The sequence below is a fragment of the Geotrypetes seraphini genome, chromosome 5 (genome assembly GCF_902459505.1).
Source record: "Geotrypetes seraphini chromosome 5, aGeoSer1.1, whole genome shotgun sequence".
Classification (NCBI taxonomy): domain Eukaryota; kingdom Metazoa; phylum Chordata; class Amphibia; order Gymnophiona; family Dermophiidae; genus Geotrypetes; species Geotrypetes seraphini.
Window position 1 is genome coordinate 80,018,180 of NC_047088.1, and position 16,792 is coordinate 80,034,971.

The following is a 16,792-nucleotide window of genomic DNA, read 5'->3' on the forward strand; positions in this document are numbered from 1 at the left end:
AACTCTGCAGGAAGCAAATCGTAGCCAGGGTCACCGAAATGACCTCTGGAGCTGAGGGGGCCTTGATGAGCCAGTCGTCGAGGTAGGGAAACACCTGAAGACCCCTGTTCCGGAGTGCAGCGGCCACTACCACCAGACACTTCGTGAAGACTGGGAGACGAGGACAGGCCGAATGAAAGCACTCGATACTGCAGATGTAGATGTCCCACCCGAAATCTGAGGAACTTGCGGGAGGCCGGATGAATGGGAATGTGAGTGTAGGCCTCCTTGAGATCCAGAGAGCATAACCAGTCGTTCTGCTCGAGGAGGGGGTAGAGAGAAGCAAGGGTCAGCATGCGAAACCTCTCCTTGACCAAGAACTTCTTGAGGACCCGAAGGTCCAGAATGGGTCGCAGGTCGCCCGTCTTCTTCGGGACGAGGAAGTACCGGGAGTAAAAACTCCGGTTGTGCTGGTCCACCGGGACCGGCTCGACGGCCCGAAGCCGGAGCAATGCCTGAGCTTCCTGAAGAAGGAGGGCGGTCTGTGTCAAGTTGGAAGGATATTCTCTTGGAGGGTGGTCCGGAGGGACCCGATGGAATTGAAGAGAATATCCTTCTCTTACGATGGAAAGGACCCAGAGGTCAGTGGTAATAGCCTCCCATCGATGATAAAAATGGTGGAGGCGACCCCCGATAGGAAAAACAGGGGAATGCAGAACGAGGTTGGTTATGCTCCCTGGGATGGAGTCAAAAAGGCTGAGTAGCCTTGGGTGTAGCCGGCGTTTGAGGCTTCTGTTGAGCCTTCTGAGGAGGCTGCCTCTTCGCTGGTTGTCTCATAGCCGGAGCCTGCCTCGGAGTGTAATGCCACTGATAGATCAAGGGCGGTCTAGCTGGTCGAGACTGTTGAGGCTTGGGCTTAGGTCGAAGGATAGATTGAAAAGACTTTTCATGGTCAGAAAGCTTCTTCGTCACCGTCTCGATGGACTTGTCAAACAGATCCGCTCCCGCACAAGGCACATTGGCAAGCCTGTCCTGGAAGTTTGGGTCCATGTCAATTGTCCGAAGCTAGGCCAACCGACGCATGGCCATGGAACAGGCGGCAGCACGTGCCGAAAGCTCAAAAGCATCGTACGAGGATTGCATAAGCTGGAGATGAAGCTGGGAAAGCGAGGCTACCACTTCCTCGAATTCAAATCGAGCCTGCGAATCGATGTAGGGAGTAAATTTTCGAAATACAGGCAAGAAGAACTCCAAATAAGATGCAAAGTAGAAATTATAATTAAGAACTAGGGAAGCCATCATCGAGTTCTGGTAGATTCTCCTCCCAAACTTATCCATCATCCTGCCCTCACGACCCGGTGGCACCGAGGCATACACTTGGGAGGGATGAGATCGCTTGAGGGAGGATTCGACCAGCAGGGATTGGTGAGAGAGTTGAGAGCCCTCGAACCCCTTGTGATGGACTATGCGGTATCGAGCATCCAATTTGCCCGGTACCACAGGGATAGAATAAGGCGTCTCAAAACATCTCATAAATGTCTGATCCAGCAATTTATGGAGAGGCAGTCGAAGAGACTCGGCAGGAGGATGAGACAAGTGCATGGTGTCGAGATACTCTTTAGAATATCGAGACCCAGTGTCCAAAGTAACATCCAAGTCATCAGCCATTTGTCTGAGAAAAGAAGAAAAAGACAACTGGTCCGCCAGTACAGGTCTCCGAGAGGGACTGGACGAAGTTGAAGCCTCAGGATCCAGAGAGACTTGGGATCGACAGGGAGAAAAAGAGGTAGACGGTTCCTCGTACTCCAGTCCCTCCGGGGGAGACAGGTCAGAGGAAGAGTACCCCAGGCGTGGTAGCTTCTTCTGCGGCGAAACCTCAGAGTGGTGCGAGGAGTGCCGTGATGAATGCCTGGATCGATGCCCCTCACGGTGCCTGGAGGGAGAGCGAGAATGACGATACTTCGCATGGTCCCCCGAAGCTTCCAGCGAGTGAATGGGACTCAAAGCTGTAGATCGAAGAGGCTGAATGGTCGACGCTTCACGCGACGCAGCCCAGGCCTGGTATGGGGTGCGGAAGAACTCTTCCTGAGACTTGCTATGCCCAGGGCTTCGATTACATACAGGAGGATTCCCGCCCTGTTGGCATGGAGGCGTGATGGGCTCTAAAGGAGGCATGTCGCTGAAGGAAGCCCGCCTCGAGGGACCGGCCGCCCTACGTCGCTCCTCCTCGCTAAGTAGCGAGATCGACTGGCGAGGAGGGGGCGGTCCGCCCCCCGGAATCGGGACCGGGAGGTCACCCTGGATGGAGGCAATTAACCTGGGTCCCATCGTTTGCATGAGCTCGACAAACTGAGCTTCCAAGAGGGACCGTAGCGAAGCCGATATGGAGGGATCCGCACCGAAAGGGGGTCCTCCAGCACGGTCTTCGCGCTCCTTCGTGATCAAGTGCTTCTGCTTGGAAGCTTTCGGCACCTTAAAGACCACGGGAGGAATGGTGGAAGGCACTACCTGAGCCGAGGAGACAGGGACAGGCACCGGCGCCGAACTCGGGGCCGAAGCCGGAGTAAACGAAGCCGGCTTCAGAAGGCCCGGAGTAGCAGGAGTAGTTGCTGGCTTCGCATGGACAGGCGAAGCGGCCGATGAAGTCGAAGCCGAAGGTTCCTTAGCAGCTTTCATCTTGAACATCGACTCCCACAACAGACAGCGCCGCTTAAACGCCCGCGCTGTAAGAGTGGAACAAGGCCGGCACAATTTCGGGAAATGTTCTGGACCGAGACACTGCAGGCAGCGTCTATGCGGGTCCGTCAGCGAAATCGCGCGCTGGCACTTGCTACGCTTTTTAAAACCGGTGATTGGCCGGGACATAAGCCGAAAAAGCTCCGCCGCGAGATCGAAGGTGCGGGGCCTGAGCCACGTGGCCAACCCGGCCGCCTCGCCGGAAGAAAAAATTTATTTTATTTTTTTTAAAAAAGAATAAAAACAAAGAAAAGACACGATAAAGAGTAAAATAAACCCAAAATCGCGGCAATTAGAAGGCAAAAACAGGAATTCAGTCAGCGCAGAATTGAAGTAAAACTTCTCAGCTCCGCGGAAAGAAAAGAACTGAGGAGACACGCCCGGAGCATCGGGCGGGAAGGCACTGGCGCATGCGCGGTGCGGGCATCTCGAAACTTCTGAGTTTCTTCAAGCAAAATATGCTTGTGAGACGTCCGTATCGGGGCTCTGTTGGATGACATCACCCACAAGTGAGAATACCTGCCTGCTTGTCCTGGGATAATGTATTTTATCTTATTATTTGATTGCTATTAGTGCTGTCTATTGTACCACTTATGTATAATTGATTGCACTTTGTATCGGTTGTTTAAAAATGAATAAAGAATTGAAAAAAAAAAAAAAAGTATAACTGGCTGAGAGCACCCATGTGGAAGACTCACTTGTGAGAGTACTTGCTCCGCACGGCCTTTAGATTCTTGTCCGGCCAATATGTCACCAGAAAATTCAGCCTCTTGACCAGTGAGTGCAGCTCTATGGCTTCATAGCCACTGTAATAAGCCAGAGTAGGAGTCTGAAAGAAGAGGAGGCACATGTAAAACTGCCAAAAACTACGCAGACAGTATGTGTACGGCAAGTTCATATGGTGAAAAAGTACAATGCTCCTATCCCAGTGTTTGCAGATGTACTACATTTTTCCCTCCGAATTCGCAGGTTTAGTACAAGACTACAACGGGAACTCATGGCAGCCATTTTTGTTGACGGCTCTGCACGGGGCAGGAGCGCAGGAAGATTGCTCCTGTCCCGCGTCACCACTAGACCACCAGGTAAGGTCTGGGAAGGTCCAGGATGCAGGCAGGGGTGGGTCAGAGTCGGCCCTAAAAGTTATTTGTGATTTTAATTATTCGCGGGCCAGCTCTGCCCCTAACCCTCGTGAATTTGGAGGGAGAAGTGTATTGTAAAATGTAAAGGGGATGGGGCTTGATATACTGCTTTTTCTGGGTGGTCACACAATCAAAGTGGTTTACGTATTTTGGATAGGTCTTTATTTTGTACCTGGGGCAATGAAGTTCTAAACACTAGGCCACTCCTCAACTCCTGCTCTGACTGACCAGCAATAGCACCAAGGAATCAAGAACAGGTAATGGTGCTGGGGCTGCTTGATAATAGTGATCATAACAGGATCAGATTTGATATAATTCCTGGAATAAGTTTCCACTGGAAATCTAATACAACAGCACTTAACTTTAAAAAAAGGAGACTATGATAACATGAGGAGAATGGTAAAAAAAGAAACTTAAAAGGTGCAGCTGCAAAGGCGTGGATTTTTTTTTTAAATTCCATCCTGGAAACCCAGAATAGATATATTCCTTGTATTAAAAAAATGAGGAAAGATGACCAAACGGCAGCCGGTGTGATTAACAAGAGAAATGAAGGAAGCTATTAGAGATAAAGACAATCCTTCAGAAAGTGGAAGGATCCTACTGAAACAATTGTAAACACAAGGAATGTCAAGTCAAATGTAAAGCAAAGAGAAATATTGAAAAGAAGATTGTACTAAAAGTATAAACACACAGTACAAACTTTAGGTATATTAAAAACAAGAAGCCAGGAAGAGAATCCGTTGGACCACTAGACGACTGAGGGATAAAAGGGGCTCTCAGGGAAGACAAGGACATAGCGGAGAGATTAAATGAATTCTTTGCCTCGGTCTTCACTGAAAACAAAGATGATGCCCTTGTATCGCTCTGTGGTACGGCCGCACCTCAAATACTGTGTGCAGTTCTGGTATCTCAAAAAAGATAGTGGAATTAGAAAAGGTACAGAGCAGGGCTACAAAAATAATAAAAGGAATGGGTCAACTTCCCAATGAGGAGAGGCTAAAGTGGCTAGGGTTCTTCAACTTGGAGAAGAGACGGCTCAGGGGCGATATGATAGAGGTCTATAAAATAAGTGGAGTGGAAAGGGTAAATGTGAATCGCTTGTTCATTCTTTCCAAAAATACTAGGACTAGGGGGCATGCGATGAAGCTACTAAGTAGTAGATGCATCAGGGAGGGGGAAATACCCATTTTGATAAGCATTAATTGAATACCTGCTGGTGGTATTAGGATAACTGGCATCTTGTCATGCTTAAACAGTCAATGGACCTGTACTCTGCCTCTTACCCCACTTTTAGAGGTCTAGGCAGAGTTCATTCTCCTTTCTTCCACTGGATAAGATATGCAGTGTTAACTTACCCATCCCCCAAGGCGCTTCATCTTAAGAGCCAAAAGCAAACAGCTGGCTGCCAGTTTGGAGGCGCTCTCCTGAACATACTCATACTCTTGCAGGGTCAACTCACAGATGAACCGAGCCAGTGTCAAAGTCTCCATGCTTGCACGATTACACTGCAAGTAAGCAGAGAGACAGTAGCACTAGGAGAGGGTACTACAGGATATCTATAACACCCAATATGTCTAATACGTCATTACAAGTGAAAAATGATTATAGGAGTTATTACAACTGAAATTATCTAATTGACTTAAAAGGCTATGGGATCTCTGAATCTCCTTTAAAACCAAATCCTCTGTTCTGTTTCAGGTGAAGATCTTTAAATGGATCAGCAGTATGGGAAGATTAGGTTCTTACCCCAATCTTCTATGCAGTATAAAGAGACGCGAGTATTGACCAGTGGGTTATTTCCCTTCACCAACGAGGATTGCAGAAGGCATCTATATTTTTCAACTCCGCCTACTTGTGTCACTGGGCAGTGCCTCAGCTCCTCAATTTGTACCAAAGTAATGGATAACTCCTAAAAATAAGAAACAGGGAGGGCACAGAAACTCTTCACCAAGTCAGTCTTTCCTACTCTGCACATTTATTCAAACCAATAGACATATAGCCTAAACAAGGTGGAACCAAACAAGCCACCTACTTGAGTACAACCAGTACTAACATTTATGCAACTCCTATAGTCACCCTTAAAGGTTTGTCTACAGAGCTAACTGCTAGTTCTTTGTACTTATTGAACTGAAGAACAATAAGAACTTCATAGTCTCTTGGTAGCTCAAAGACCAGCATCTGGAGACAGAAAGCAGGCTAAATCATCTGACAGCGCAGGCCATCAAGATTCACATCTCTTTATACTGGAAAGATCTAGGCAATACCCAAATTTTCCCTTCCAGTGCAAAAGAGACATGAGTCTTGTCACAACCCTAGCCCTAAAGCTCGGCTTGTTCCAGGAAAGTCTCCTCCTAACCCTAGGCTTACCTTGAATAGAGCTAACCAATGTGACAGGTTGGACACAAACAGAAAGAAAGGTTCTGAATTCCAATTCAAACCCCATGGTACAGAACCCTGGGGAGGTGAGGAATATTGTGAGAACAGCCTGGAGCAGAGGGAGGTGCCTTATACAAAGGAACAGCCTAGGAGCTGAACCACAAGCTCAGGTAGTTCACAGCTGCTGGGTCTAATTAGAGCTCAGAAGAAAACCCAGCAAAAGCAACAGGCTGCCCTTCCCCCTTTCAGGACAGGGCGTGGTCGCCTCAATGCTTTAGAGGCAGAGTTAAGGAAGACTAGGTTAGTCTACCCTGGGATAGCCCAGGAAGGAGGTTCTCAGGACTGGCCTCCTGAGTCTCAGAGAAATCAGGATATTGAGATGGTGGATGCAGCCCCTGTTCCTGAAATCAGCCAGCTAGCCAACCCAGAGCCCATGGAGTTTATGGACACTGCCATGGAACCAGAAGCAACTGCAATGGATGAAAGTTAAATGCAATAACTTTACTTTTTGCTGTGCTTAATTTTGTGGACTTTGGGGTTTGGAAACCTGCATGCACCTGGTTGAAGCCCGGTGAGCAGTGCTGAGCTCACAGCTGTAAAGGTGCCTGGATCTGGTGACATTAAAGCCAGGTTTAGTTTGTTTGGGAGATTTTTGCTTTTTGCCTTTTTGCGGCTGGTTTGGGACTGCATTGTGCACTGTGTGAAGGGGTAGTAGAGTGGGGAAAATCCACACAAGATCCTTGGGTGGGATTGTGGGGCCATTTGTGGCATGCTTATTTAAACGTGGATTCAGCTACTCCCCTCCCCCACCAACTGCTTGTTGAGTTGGCTGGGACAGGCCTGTTACAAGCCAGGCCTAATTGAAACATTTTCATACAAGTAGAAAATTGTAATAGTCTTATTCCTGCCCTGCTTAGGACTGCAGGCTTATTAGGACTGGACTACTACAGACTATTGAAGCAGTTACCTATTGATACCTGCAAGAAAGGTGTGGGCTTTTGTTTTGCAACCCGGATATTCTTTTCATGGTTTTTTTTTTTATGAAGTTAATGGACTAACCCCTGGCTAAGGGGCTATGCACTCAATAAATTGAGGCTCAAGTATAAAAGAAACTTTATTGTTCCTGACTATTTGTTCTTTCTTCCTGACTAAGAACCAGCAGGACTTCCAGCATTTTCTGGAGGCATGTCCAGCGTGGTCTTTTCTGAGCGTTGACCGGGGGCCATCGTTCAAGCCGGCACCGGCAACGCCACAGTCTTGACAAGTGGAGCATACCAAAGCTGTCCCAAGTCTAGGGCAGGCAAGTGCTGCTCGCACCAAGGACCCAAGTGCGGTGTCCATTTGTGCAGACACGTCAATTCTGTAAAACTGTGAAAGTATGGGATGTGGGACGTATAGCTGCCCTACAAATCTCCTCAGGTCAGACAGGCTGGGATTCTGCCCATGAAGAAGCCACACTTCTGGTGGAATGTGCCTTCAAAGAGATTGGTGGCTGTTTACCAGAGCCAGTGTACGCAGATTAAATATTTGGTCTCTTCACTACTCTTGTTCCCTTAGTGTGGAATGTGCATAGATCTCATCTTGCCAGAAGCACTCAAAAATTGATACTTTCCTTTCCCTCTTGTAAGGGCAAAAACAATTCCATTCATAGATTTAGCCATTCTCTCTCTTTCAAACTGACAGAACTTTAGAACAGCTTGCCACTTCCATTATGGAGTTTAAGCTCCTTCTTATCATTTCCAAAGGCCTTGAAGACAATCTTGTTTGCTAAATATTTTGTAAATCAAACTTATTAAATTTTCAAATTGAATTTTTTTTCTCTTCTTTCATGTATTATTTTTCTTATTGTTAACCAAGTCAAGCTACTTATGGTGATGACCCAGTCAAAGGAGAAATTAGGTTCTTACCTGCTAATTTACTTTCTTTTAGCTTCTCCAGACCAGTAGAGGTTAATCTTTACGAATGGGGTATATATCCAATCATAACCAGCAGGTGGAGACTGAAAACAATCTGTGGAATAGTATATAATATATTCCCTTCTCTATTCTCATCAGTCTGCCAAATAGCCAAGCAGAACTAAGAACTGGAAACAGAAATAAACAATACTCCGAACAGGAGTAACAACTAACATACCCAAATGCTGTTGGAAAATGCAGAGGAGAAATACCAGAAGAAAAATGTCCCCACAGCTCGCCAGCTAAGCCAGCCAAGCCACTGTTCATCAATTCTCTTCGGCCCTAGAAAAATACTAGAACCCATAGCAAAAAACAAAACTGCCTGCGCAACAGCCCCAACACAACAATAACAGGCATGGTGGGGAATGTAAATTAGCAGGTAAGAACCTAATTTCTCCTTCTTTAGCACTCTCCAGACCAGTAGAGGTTAATATTTACAAATGGGATGTACCAAAGCAGTCCCTCACACAGGCAGGACCCTCGAAGAGCCAACACCAGAACACGCTCACCAAACACCGCGTCCCGACGTGCCTGAACATCTACCCGATAGTGTCTGACAAAGGAATGCAAGGAAGACCAAACCGCAGCCTTACAAATGTCCACTGGAGGCACGAGCGACGACTCAGCCCAAGAAGCCGCCTGACCCCAAGTGAAATGAATCTTGAGAAACTCCGGAACGGGCTTCTGCCTCAGAAGATAAGTGGAAGCAATAGTCTCCTTGATCTAGCGCGCAATAGTAGCCTTAGAAGCGCCAGCCCCCCTATGAGGACCCGCCAGAAGGACAAAGAGATGATCTGATTTCCTGATCACCTGGGTCTGCTGCACATAAGAGCGATGGACCCAACCAACAGACAACTTGCACAGCTGTCATTGCTCAGAAGAGCCCTCCTGACTACCCAAGACTGGGAGGACCACAGATTGATTGACATGAAAGGGAGAAACTACTTTCGGCAGAAAAGAAGGAACAGGCTCAAGACAACCCACTCCCTAGAAAACTCCACAAAGGGAACCCTACAAGAGAAAGCCTGTAGCTCAGAAAAGCACAGTTACTTACCGTAACAGGTGTTATCCAGGGACAGCAGGCAGATATTCTCTACATGTGGGTGACATCATCCACGGAGCCCCGACGCGGACAGCTTTTCAAGCAAACTTGATTGAAGATTCAAGTTTGCTGTGCTGCACCACGCATGTGCATGCCTTCCTGCTCCACTAGAGGGCGCATCCCCTCCGCGTGGTCCTCAGTTCAAATAGCCAGCAAAGAAGCCAACCCCGGGGAGGCAGGAGGGTTGCGAGAATATCTGCCTGCTGTCCCTGGATAACACCTATTACGGTAAGTAACTGTGCTTTATCCCAGGACAAGCAGGCAGCATATTCTCTACATGTGGGTGACCTCCAAACTAACCAAAAAGAGATGGAGGGAAAGTTGGCAATTCAGGAAAATAGATTACGCAAAACCGACTGGTCAAACCGGCCGTCGCTCCTGGACAAAGTATCCAGACAGTAATGGGAGGTGAAGGTATGAACTGAAGACCAAGTGGCAGCCTTGCAGATCTCCTCGATAGGCATAGACCTGAGGAAAGCGACAGAAGCCGCCATCGCTCGGATTTTATGCCCGGTGACCAGACCATGCAGCGCGAGACCAGCCTGAGCGTAGCAAAAAGAAATACAAGCCGCCAACCAATTGGACAAGGTGCGCTTGGAAATCGGACAGCCCAAACGATTATGGTCAAAAGACAGAAACAATTGAGGAACTTGCCGAAGAGACTGAGTGCATTGAAGATAGAAAGCCAACGCCCTCTTACAGTCAAGAGTATGAAGCGTCACTTCTCCAGGATGAGAATGGGGCTTGGGAAAAAACACCGGAAGAACAATGGACTGATTGATATGGAAATCAGACACCACCTTAGGCAAGAACTTGGGATGAGTGCAGAGAACCACCTTGTCATGATGGAATACAGTAAAAGGGGGATCCGCCACCAAAGCCTGCAGCTCACTAACCCGACGAGCAGAGGTAAGCGCAAGCAGGAAGATCACCGGAAGGAACTTCAGATGAGATTTATCTATAGGCTCAAATGGAGGTTTCATTAACTGAGCAAGAACCACATTGAGATCACAAACCACCGGGGGAGGCTTAAGAGGGGGACGGACATTCAAGAGACCTCTCATGAAACGAGAAACCAAAGGGTGGACAGAAAGGGACTTCCCATCAAGCCACTGATGGGAAGCAGCAATGGCACCAAGATGAACCCGAACAGAATTCATCTTAAGGGCAGACCGAGACAAATAAAGCAAATACTCCAGAATCGAGGACAAGGAAGCAGAAAAGGGTTCCAGACGATTCGAAGAACACCAGGAAGCGAATCTAGTCCACTTCTGGGAATAACAGAGCCTAGTGGAAACCTTCCAAGAGGCGTCTAAAACCTCCCTGACCGACTGGGAAAACTGAACATGAGAAGTCAGGTTGAAAGGTAGGAACCAAGCCGTCAGATGTAGAGACTGCAGATTGGGATGCAACAGTGAACCCCGACTCTGAGACAGCAGAGAAGGGAAAATAGGTAGAAGAAGAGGCTCCCGGACACTGAGTTGAAGCAGCAGGGAGAACCACGGCTGCCGAGGCCACCGAGGAGCAATCAGGATCAGAGCGGCATGCGTCAATTTGAGATGCACCAGCGTCCTCAAGATCAGAGGAAAAGGCGGAAACGCATAAAGGAACTTCCCTTCCCAAGCGAGAAGGAACGCATCCGCCTCGAGACGATCCGGGGCGTACATCCTGGAACAGAAGAGAGGCAACTTGTGATTGAGGGGGGAAGTGAACCTACTTGAGGAGTCCCCAAGCGCTCGAACACCTGACGCAAAGTCTGGGAATAGAAAGACCACTCGGGCGGCTGCAGCAGGCGACTCAGCTTGTCCGCTAGACAGTTCCGCTCGCCCTGAATGTAAACCGCACGAAGAAAAATGTTGTGGCGAATCGCCCAATTCCAAAGGCGAAGGGCCTCCTGGCAAAGAGACAGGGACCCCGTGCCCCCTTGCTTGTTGACATAAAACATCGCCACCTGATTGTCCGTGCGCACCAGGACCACTTGGTCCCGGAGCAGATGACAAAAGGCCACAACGGCCAAGTAAATGGCCCTAAGCTCCAACAGGTTGATGTGACAACGACGGTCCGACACCGACCACAGACCCTGGGTCCGCAGACCGTCGAGATGAGCTCCCCATGTATACTCCGAGGAGTCCGTGGTCAAGACCTTGTGATGCAGAGGAGCGAGAAAGAGCAAACCCCTGGAAAGATTGGAAGAGTTGGTCCACCAACGGAGCGAGCGCCGTAAAGAAGGAGTCACCGCAATGAGACGGGAAGCGGGGTCCCGAAACTGACGCCACTGAGAGGCCAGAGTCCACTGATGGACCCGAAGGTACAACCGGGCAAACGGCGTGACATGGACGGTAGAGGCCATGTGTCCCAAGAGAATCATCATCCGTTTTGCCGAGACGGAGGACAGCAGAGAAATCTGCTCGCTCATGCGGACGAGAGCAGCCTGTCGAGGTGGAGGAAGGAACGAACGAAGGCGAACCGTGTCCAGCACCGCCCCGATGAATTGAAGCTACTGAGAGGGGCACAGCTGGGACTTTGGAAAGTTCACCTCGAACCCCAGACCCTGAAGAAAAGTAATAGTCTGTCGGGTCGCTGCAATAACCCCCTCCCTCGACGGAGCCTTGACCAGCCAGTCGTCGAGGTATGGGAAGACCTGAAGTCCCCGGGACCGCAAGGCCGCTGCAACCACCACGAGACACTTCGTGAAGACTCGCGGGGAAAAAGCCAGCCCAAACGGAAGGACCCTGTACTGGAGGTGCAAGTCGCCCACCTGAAACCGGAAGAACCGGTGACAAACTGGATGCACCGGAACATGGGTACAGGCCTCTTTCAGATCAAGGGAGCACAGCCAGTCCCCCTCGTCCAGCAAGGGGTAGAGAACCGGAAGGGAGAGCATCCTGAACTTCTCCCGAACCAGAAACTGGTTGAGGCGCCGGAGATCCAGGATCGGACGAAGGTCCCTGGTTTTTTTGGGAACCAGAAAGTACCAGGAATAGAACCCCGACCCCGCTGATACGGGGGAACCACTTCCACCGCTTGAAGATGAAGAAGAGCCTGAGCCTCCGACAGAAGCAGAGGCAACTGCGCCCGATTCGAAGGACACGCGCTTGGTGGACTGCCGGGAGGCTCCTCCCGGAAATTGAGGGAATAGCCGTTCGCCACAACGTTGAAGACACAAGCATCCGAGGTGATACTCGCCCAGCTCAGGTAAAAAGCACGGAGGCAGCCCCCGATGGGAAGAGGGGCCGACGGCAACGCGGAGGGGGCCCGCCCCCATCCGCTCAGACCGTCAAAAAGACGGCGCAGGCTTAGATGCCGCGTCTGCGGCTTTGGCGGCGCCCGCGAATGCAGCTGCGGCCGTCGAGGGAGCGGCCTCGAAAAGGCCGGGATCGACTTCTGCGGGTATCTCCTGGGTGGAGCCCGACAGGTCTTGGGAGGGGTCGGCTTCACCTTGGGTCGTACCAGGGAAGCAAAGGAACGCTCATGCTCAGAAAGGCGCTTCGTAGCCGCCTCAATAGAGTCGTCGAAGAGCTCTTTCCCCATACAGGGAAGGTTGGATAGGCGATCCTGAAGATTAGGATCCATATCCACGATCCTGAGCCACGCCAGCCGGCGCATGGCAATAGCAAAGGCGGACACCCGCGAAGTGAGCTCAAAGGCGTCATAAGCCGCATGAAACAGGTGCAGGCGAAGCTGGGAGAGAGAATCGACCAGCTGCCCAAACTCCGCCAGGCGAGAATCAGGCAAGTCACCCTGGAAGGTGGGCAGGGAACTTGAGATATGAAGTGAAGGTAAAGGTATAATTCAAGACCCGGTTAGCCATCAATGAATTTTGATAAAGCCGCCTCCCAAACTTGTCCATGGTCCTGCTCTCCCATCCTGGCGGGACCGCTGCGGAAACCTGGGAGGGGTTAGATTTTTTAAGCAAGGACTCAACCAGAAGCGACTGGTGAGACCGTCCGATACTTGGATTCCATCTTAGATGGGACGGCGGTGACGGCATAAGGGGTCTCCAGGTTTCGAATAAAGGCCTGGCGGAGCACCGGGTTCAAGGGTAGCCAAAGGGACTCCCGAGGCGGAGCCGGCAGATCCATCTCCTCCAAAAATTCCTTGGTGTATTTGGAGTCAGACTGTAGGTCCAAATTAAGCGCTCGACCCATGTCCTGCACGAACCTCAAGAAGGAGGAAGGACGAGCCTCGGACCGGTCCCCAGGAGGGGTAGCCGAACGAGACCGCCGGGCAGCCGAAAAGGAGGGGGAGGCCTCATGAGAATAGTGAGGCTCCCTCTCAAAGCCACCCTGCCCCGAACCCCAGGACGCAGCACTAAGGGAACGTGCCGGGGTCGAAGACCGGCGGTGCCCCAAGGACCCCCTGGGGGAAGATCTCGGGGTGGGGGACACCGAAGAGCGCCGACGCTTCGGAGACGTGTCCCAGAACTCCCCCGGGGAACATCTCGAAGTCCGGGCAGCCCGGACCCGAGCCCTCGACCGAGGAGGTGACAAGACCAACCGGGGGTTGGAGAGCGACAGCTCAGAAACCCGGAGAGCTCCGACAGCACGGGCCCCCGGGGAACGACCCCGCCTCGGAGGGGAGTTCCAGGTGCGCTTCGGAAAGCGACGGGACGGGGTCGACGCCCGCTTCCACCCCAGGCGCCCCGAGGGTGAGTAACGGCCCAACGCCTGGGGCGAGGAATCGGAGGAAGAAAGACGCAGGGGGCGGCGCACTTTGCCCTTAGGGCCCTGACGCTACGCTCAGGCTGATCCAGCACCCGCGAGGTCGGGACTGGTTGCAGATGAGCCAACGCCAAGAAGAGCTCCGAGGATATGAGAGCCCGGAGCATGTCCTGGAACACAGGCACCGCCATCATAGAAGGCATCTCGGGTGCTACAGTGCATTCCACCGAGGGCGACCTCGACATCGAGTATTCCCGAGAGGTGGAAGCACGCCCCGACGACTTGGAGGGCTTAGACGGGGCCAGGGGCGGCGCACCCCCCCTTGGGCCCCGAGGCTGACTTCTTCGCTGGCGTCGAACCTGAGGAGGTAAGAGGAGACTTACCTGGAGCCGAGGACTTCGAGGCTGAGGCCAAGGTCTTCGATGTCAAGGACAGCCGAGGTCGTTGAGGCCAAGATCAAGGCCGGGGCCGAAGCCAAGGCCGAGGCCTGCTCAACAACAAAAAGGCCCACCATGCGTGCCCGACAGCGGCGGAGAGCCCGAGACTGGAAGGTAGCGCACCGGGGGCAGGAATCCATAGGGTGATCAGCCCCCAAGCACAAAATGCACCACCGATGAGGGTCGGTGAGCGACAGCAGCCGATCACAGCGGGTGCACTTCTTGAAACCGGACAGAGGCCGGGACATATGAAAAAGGAAGGCCGCGGCGATCCGGAAGCCCCCGGACGCCGAACAAAAAAAAAAATACAGGGGTTTAAAAAAAAAAAAAATTAGAACAAAACAAGAACAATGCACAGCGACTCCGTCGAAAAAGAACAACAAAGCCGCGGTGCTAGAAGGCACTTCACACGGAGAACAAGAACAGGGCTTCTGGCTCTGCGGAAACTTTAGAATTGAGGACCACGAGGAGGTGATGCGCCCTCTAGTGGAGCAGGAAGGCATGCACATGCATGGTTCAGCACAGCAAACGTGAATCTTCAATCAAGTTTGCTTGAAAAGCTGTCCCTGTCGGGACTCCGTGGATGACGTCACCCACATGTAGAGAATATGCTGCCTGCTTGTCCTGGGATAACATGCCTATAGGAAGTAATGTCCATCAAAAAGACCGCCTTCAGAGTAAGGTCCTTCAAAGAGCAGCCGCCCAATAGTTCGAAGGGCGGGTGCACCAGAACAGAAAGAACCAGATTGAGATCCCAACATGGAACAGAGGGCTGCATGGGAGGCCTGAGCAACTTGGCCACCCGCAAAAAGCGAATCACATCAGGAATGGCTGTCAAACGCTGACCTGTCACTAACCTTCAAAAGGCTGACAAGGCCACAAGCTGAACCCGGAGAGAAGATCAAGCCAGGCCTCTATCCAGGCCATCTTGCAAGAACTCTAGGATGTTAGGCAGGGAAGCGCGAAAAGAGACCACTCCCCGCACCTGGCACCACCCCTCAAAGAGACACCAAACCCGCACATAAGTCCAAGAGGTAGAAAGCCTCCGGGACCCCAAGAGTGTAGAGATCACCTTATCTGAATACCCCTTCTTACCAAGGCGACCCCTTTCAAGAGCCAAGCTGTAAGACAGAAGGGAGACGGGTCGATCATGGGAATGGGACCCTGCGTCAGAAGGTCATCCAAGAGAGGCAGAGGAAGAGGATCTACCACCAGATCCACATACCACGGACGTCGAGGCCAATCCAGAGCCACCAGAACCACCAGCCCCGGATGGTGAACAATACGGAGAAGAACTCTGCCCACTAATGGCCACGGAGGGAACATGCACAACAGCCCCTCTTGTTGATCATGGTTGAACCAGAGCATCCAGACCCTCAGCCAGTCCGTCCCTGCGACGACTGAAGAAGCGGGACACCTTGGCGTTGCCACTTGTGGCCAATCAGGTCCATCAGGGGCTGACCCCCAAGCCTGCACTATCAACTGAAAAGCCAAAGACACCACTCTCCGGGATCTAAGATGTGACGACTGAGAAAGTCCGCCTGAACATTCTCCACCCCGGCTATGTGAGAGGCTGAAAGTTCCAGGTGTGACTCCGCCCAAAGCATGAGCCGAGCTGCCTCCTGCGCCACCTGAGCGCTCTTGGTGCCCCAACGATTGACATAAGCCACTGCCGTGGCATTGTCCGACAGGACTCTGACCAACTTGCCCATCAAAAGGGAGCGGAAGGCTAACAGCGTCAGATGGACAGCTCTGGTCTCCAACACGTTGATCGAACAGGATGCTTCCTCTGTGCACCAGGTGACCTGAGCTGAGTGACGTAGACACTGAGCCCCCCAACTGAGGAGACAGGCATCCGTGAGAAGCACTGTCCACTGCGGTAGATTCAGACTCACCCCCTGAACCAAATGAGAAGTCTAGAGCCACCAACAGACTGCAGCGCTCCAAGCCTCGCAGAGGGACAGGGATATCCAAAATGTGTCTCTGGGGCGACCACTTCCGGAGCAGAGCATACTGAAGAGGACGCATGTGGGCCGGCGCCCACCTCACAACGTCCAGGGATGCTGCCATCGACCCCAAGACTTGGAGGAAATCCTGCACCCGAGGACACCGGGACGCCAAAAGAAGGCGAATCTGAGATTGCAATTTGCTTACCCGGGCCTCTGGAAGGAAGACCTTCCCCAAGGAGGTGTCAAACAGAACCCCAAGGTACTCCAGACGCTGAGCTGGGACCAACTGACTCTTGGAAAGGTTGACCACCCAGCCCAGCGACCGGAGAAACTCCACCACCCAAGCCATAACCCGGGTGCTCTCCTGAAACGACTTCGCCCGAATCAACCAGTCATCCAGGTAGGGATGCACCAGAATGCCCTCTGACTGCAATACCGCCGCGACAACCACCATCAGT

The 16,792-nt window shown here is 51.5% G+C and overlaps 1 protein-coding gene across 7 annotated transcripts in view; it reads right to left on the minus strand.

Annotated features, from left to right (window-relative positions):
- The window catches only part of CCNB3 (cyclin B3), a 152,823-nt gene that overhangs the window by 9,574 nt on the left and 126,457 nt on the right, over nucleotides 1-16,792 (minus strand). For all 7 annotated transcript variants that reach the window (XM_033946040.1, XM_033946037.1, XM_033946039.1 and 4 more), the window contains 2 exons: nucleotides 5,210-5,359; nucleotides 3,414-3,544 (listed from right to left, as the gene is read on the minus strand). In XM_033946040.1, the coding sequence (XP_033801931.1) occupies nucleotides 3,414-3,544; nucleotides 5,210-5,359 (281 nt within the window). The remainder of the gene's footprint in view (nucleotides 1-3,413; nucleotides 3,545-5,209; nucleotides 5,360-16,792) is intronic.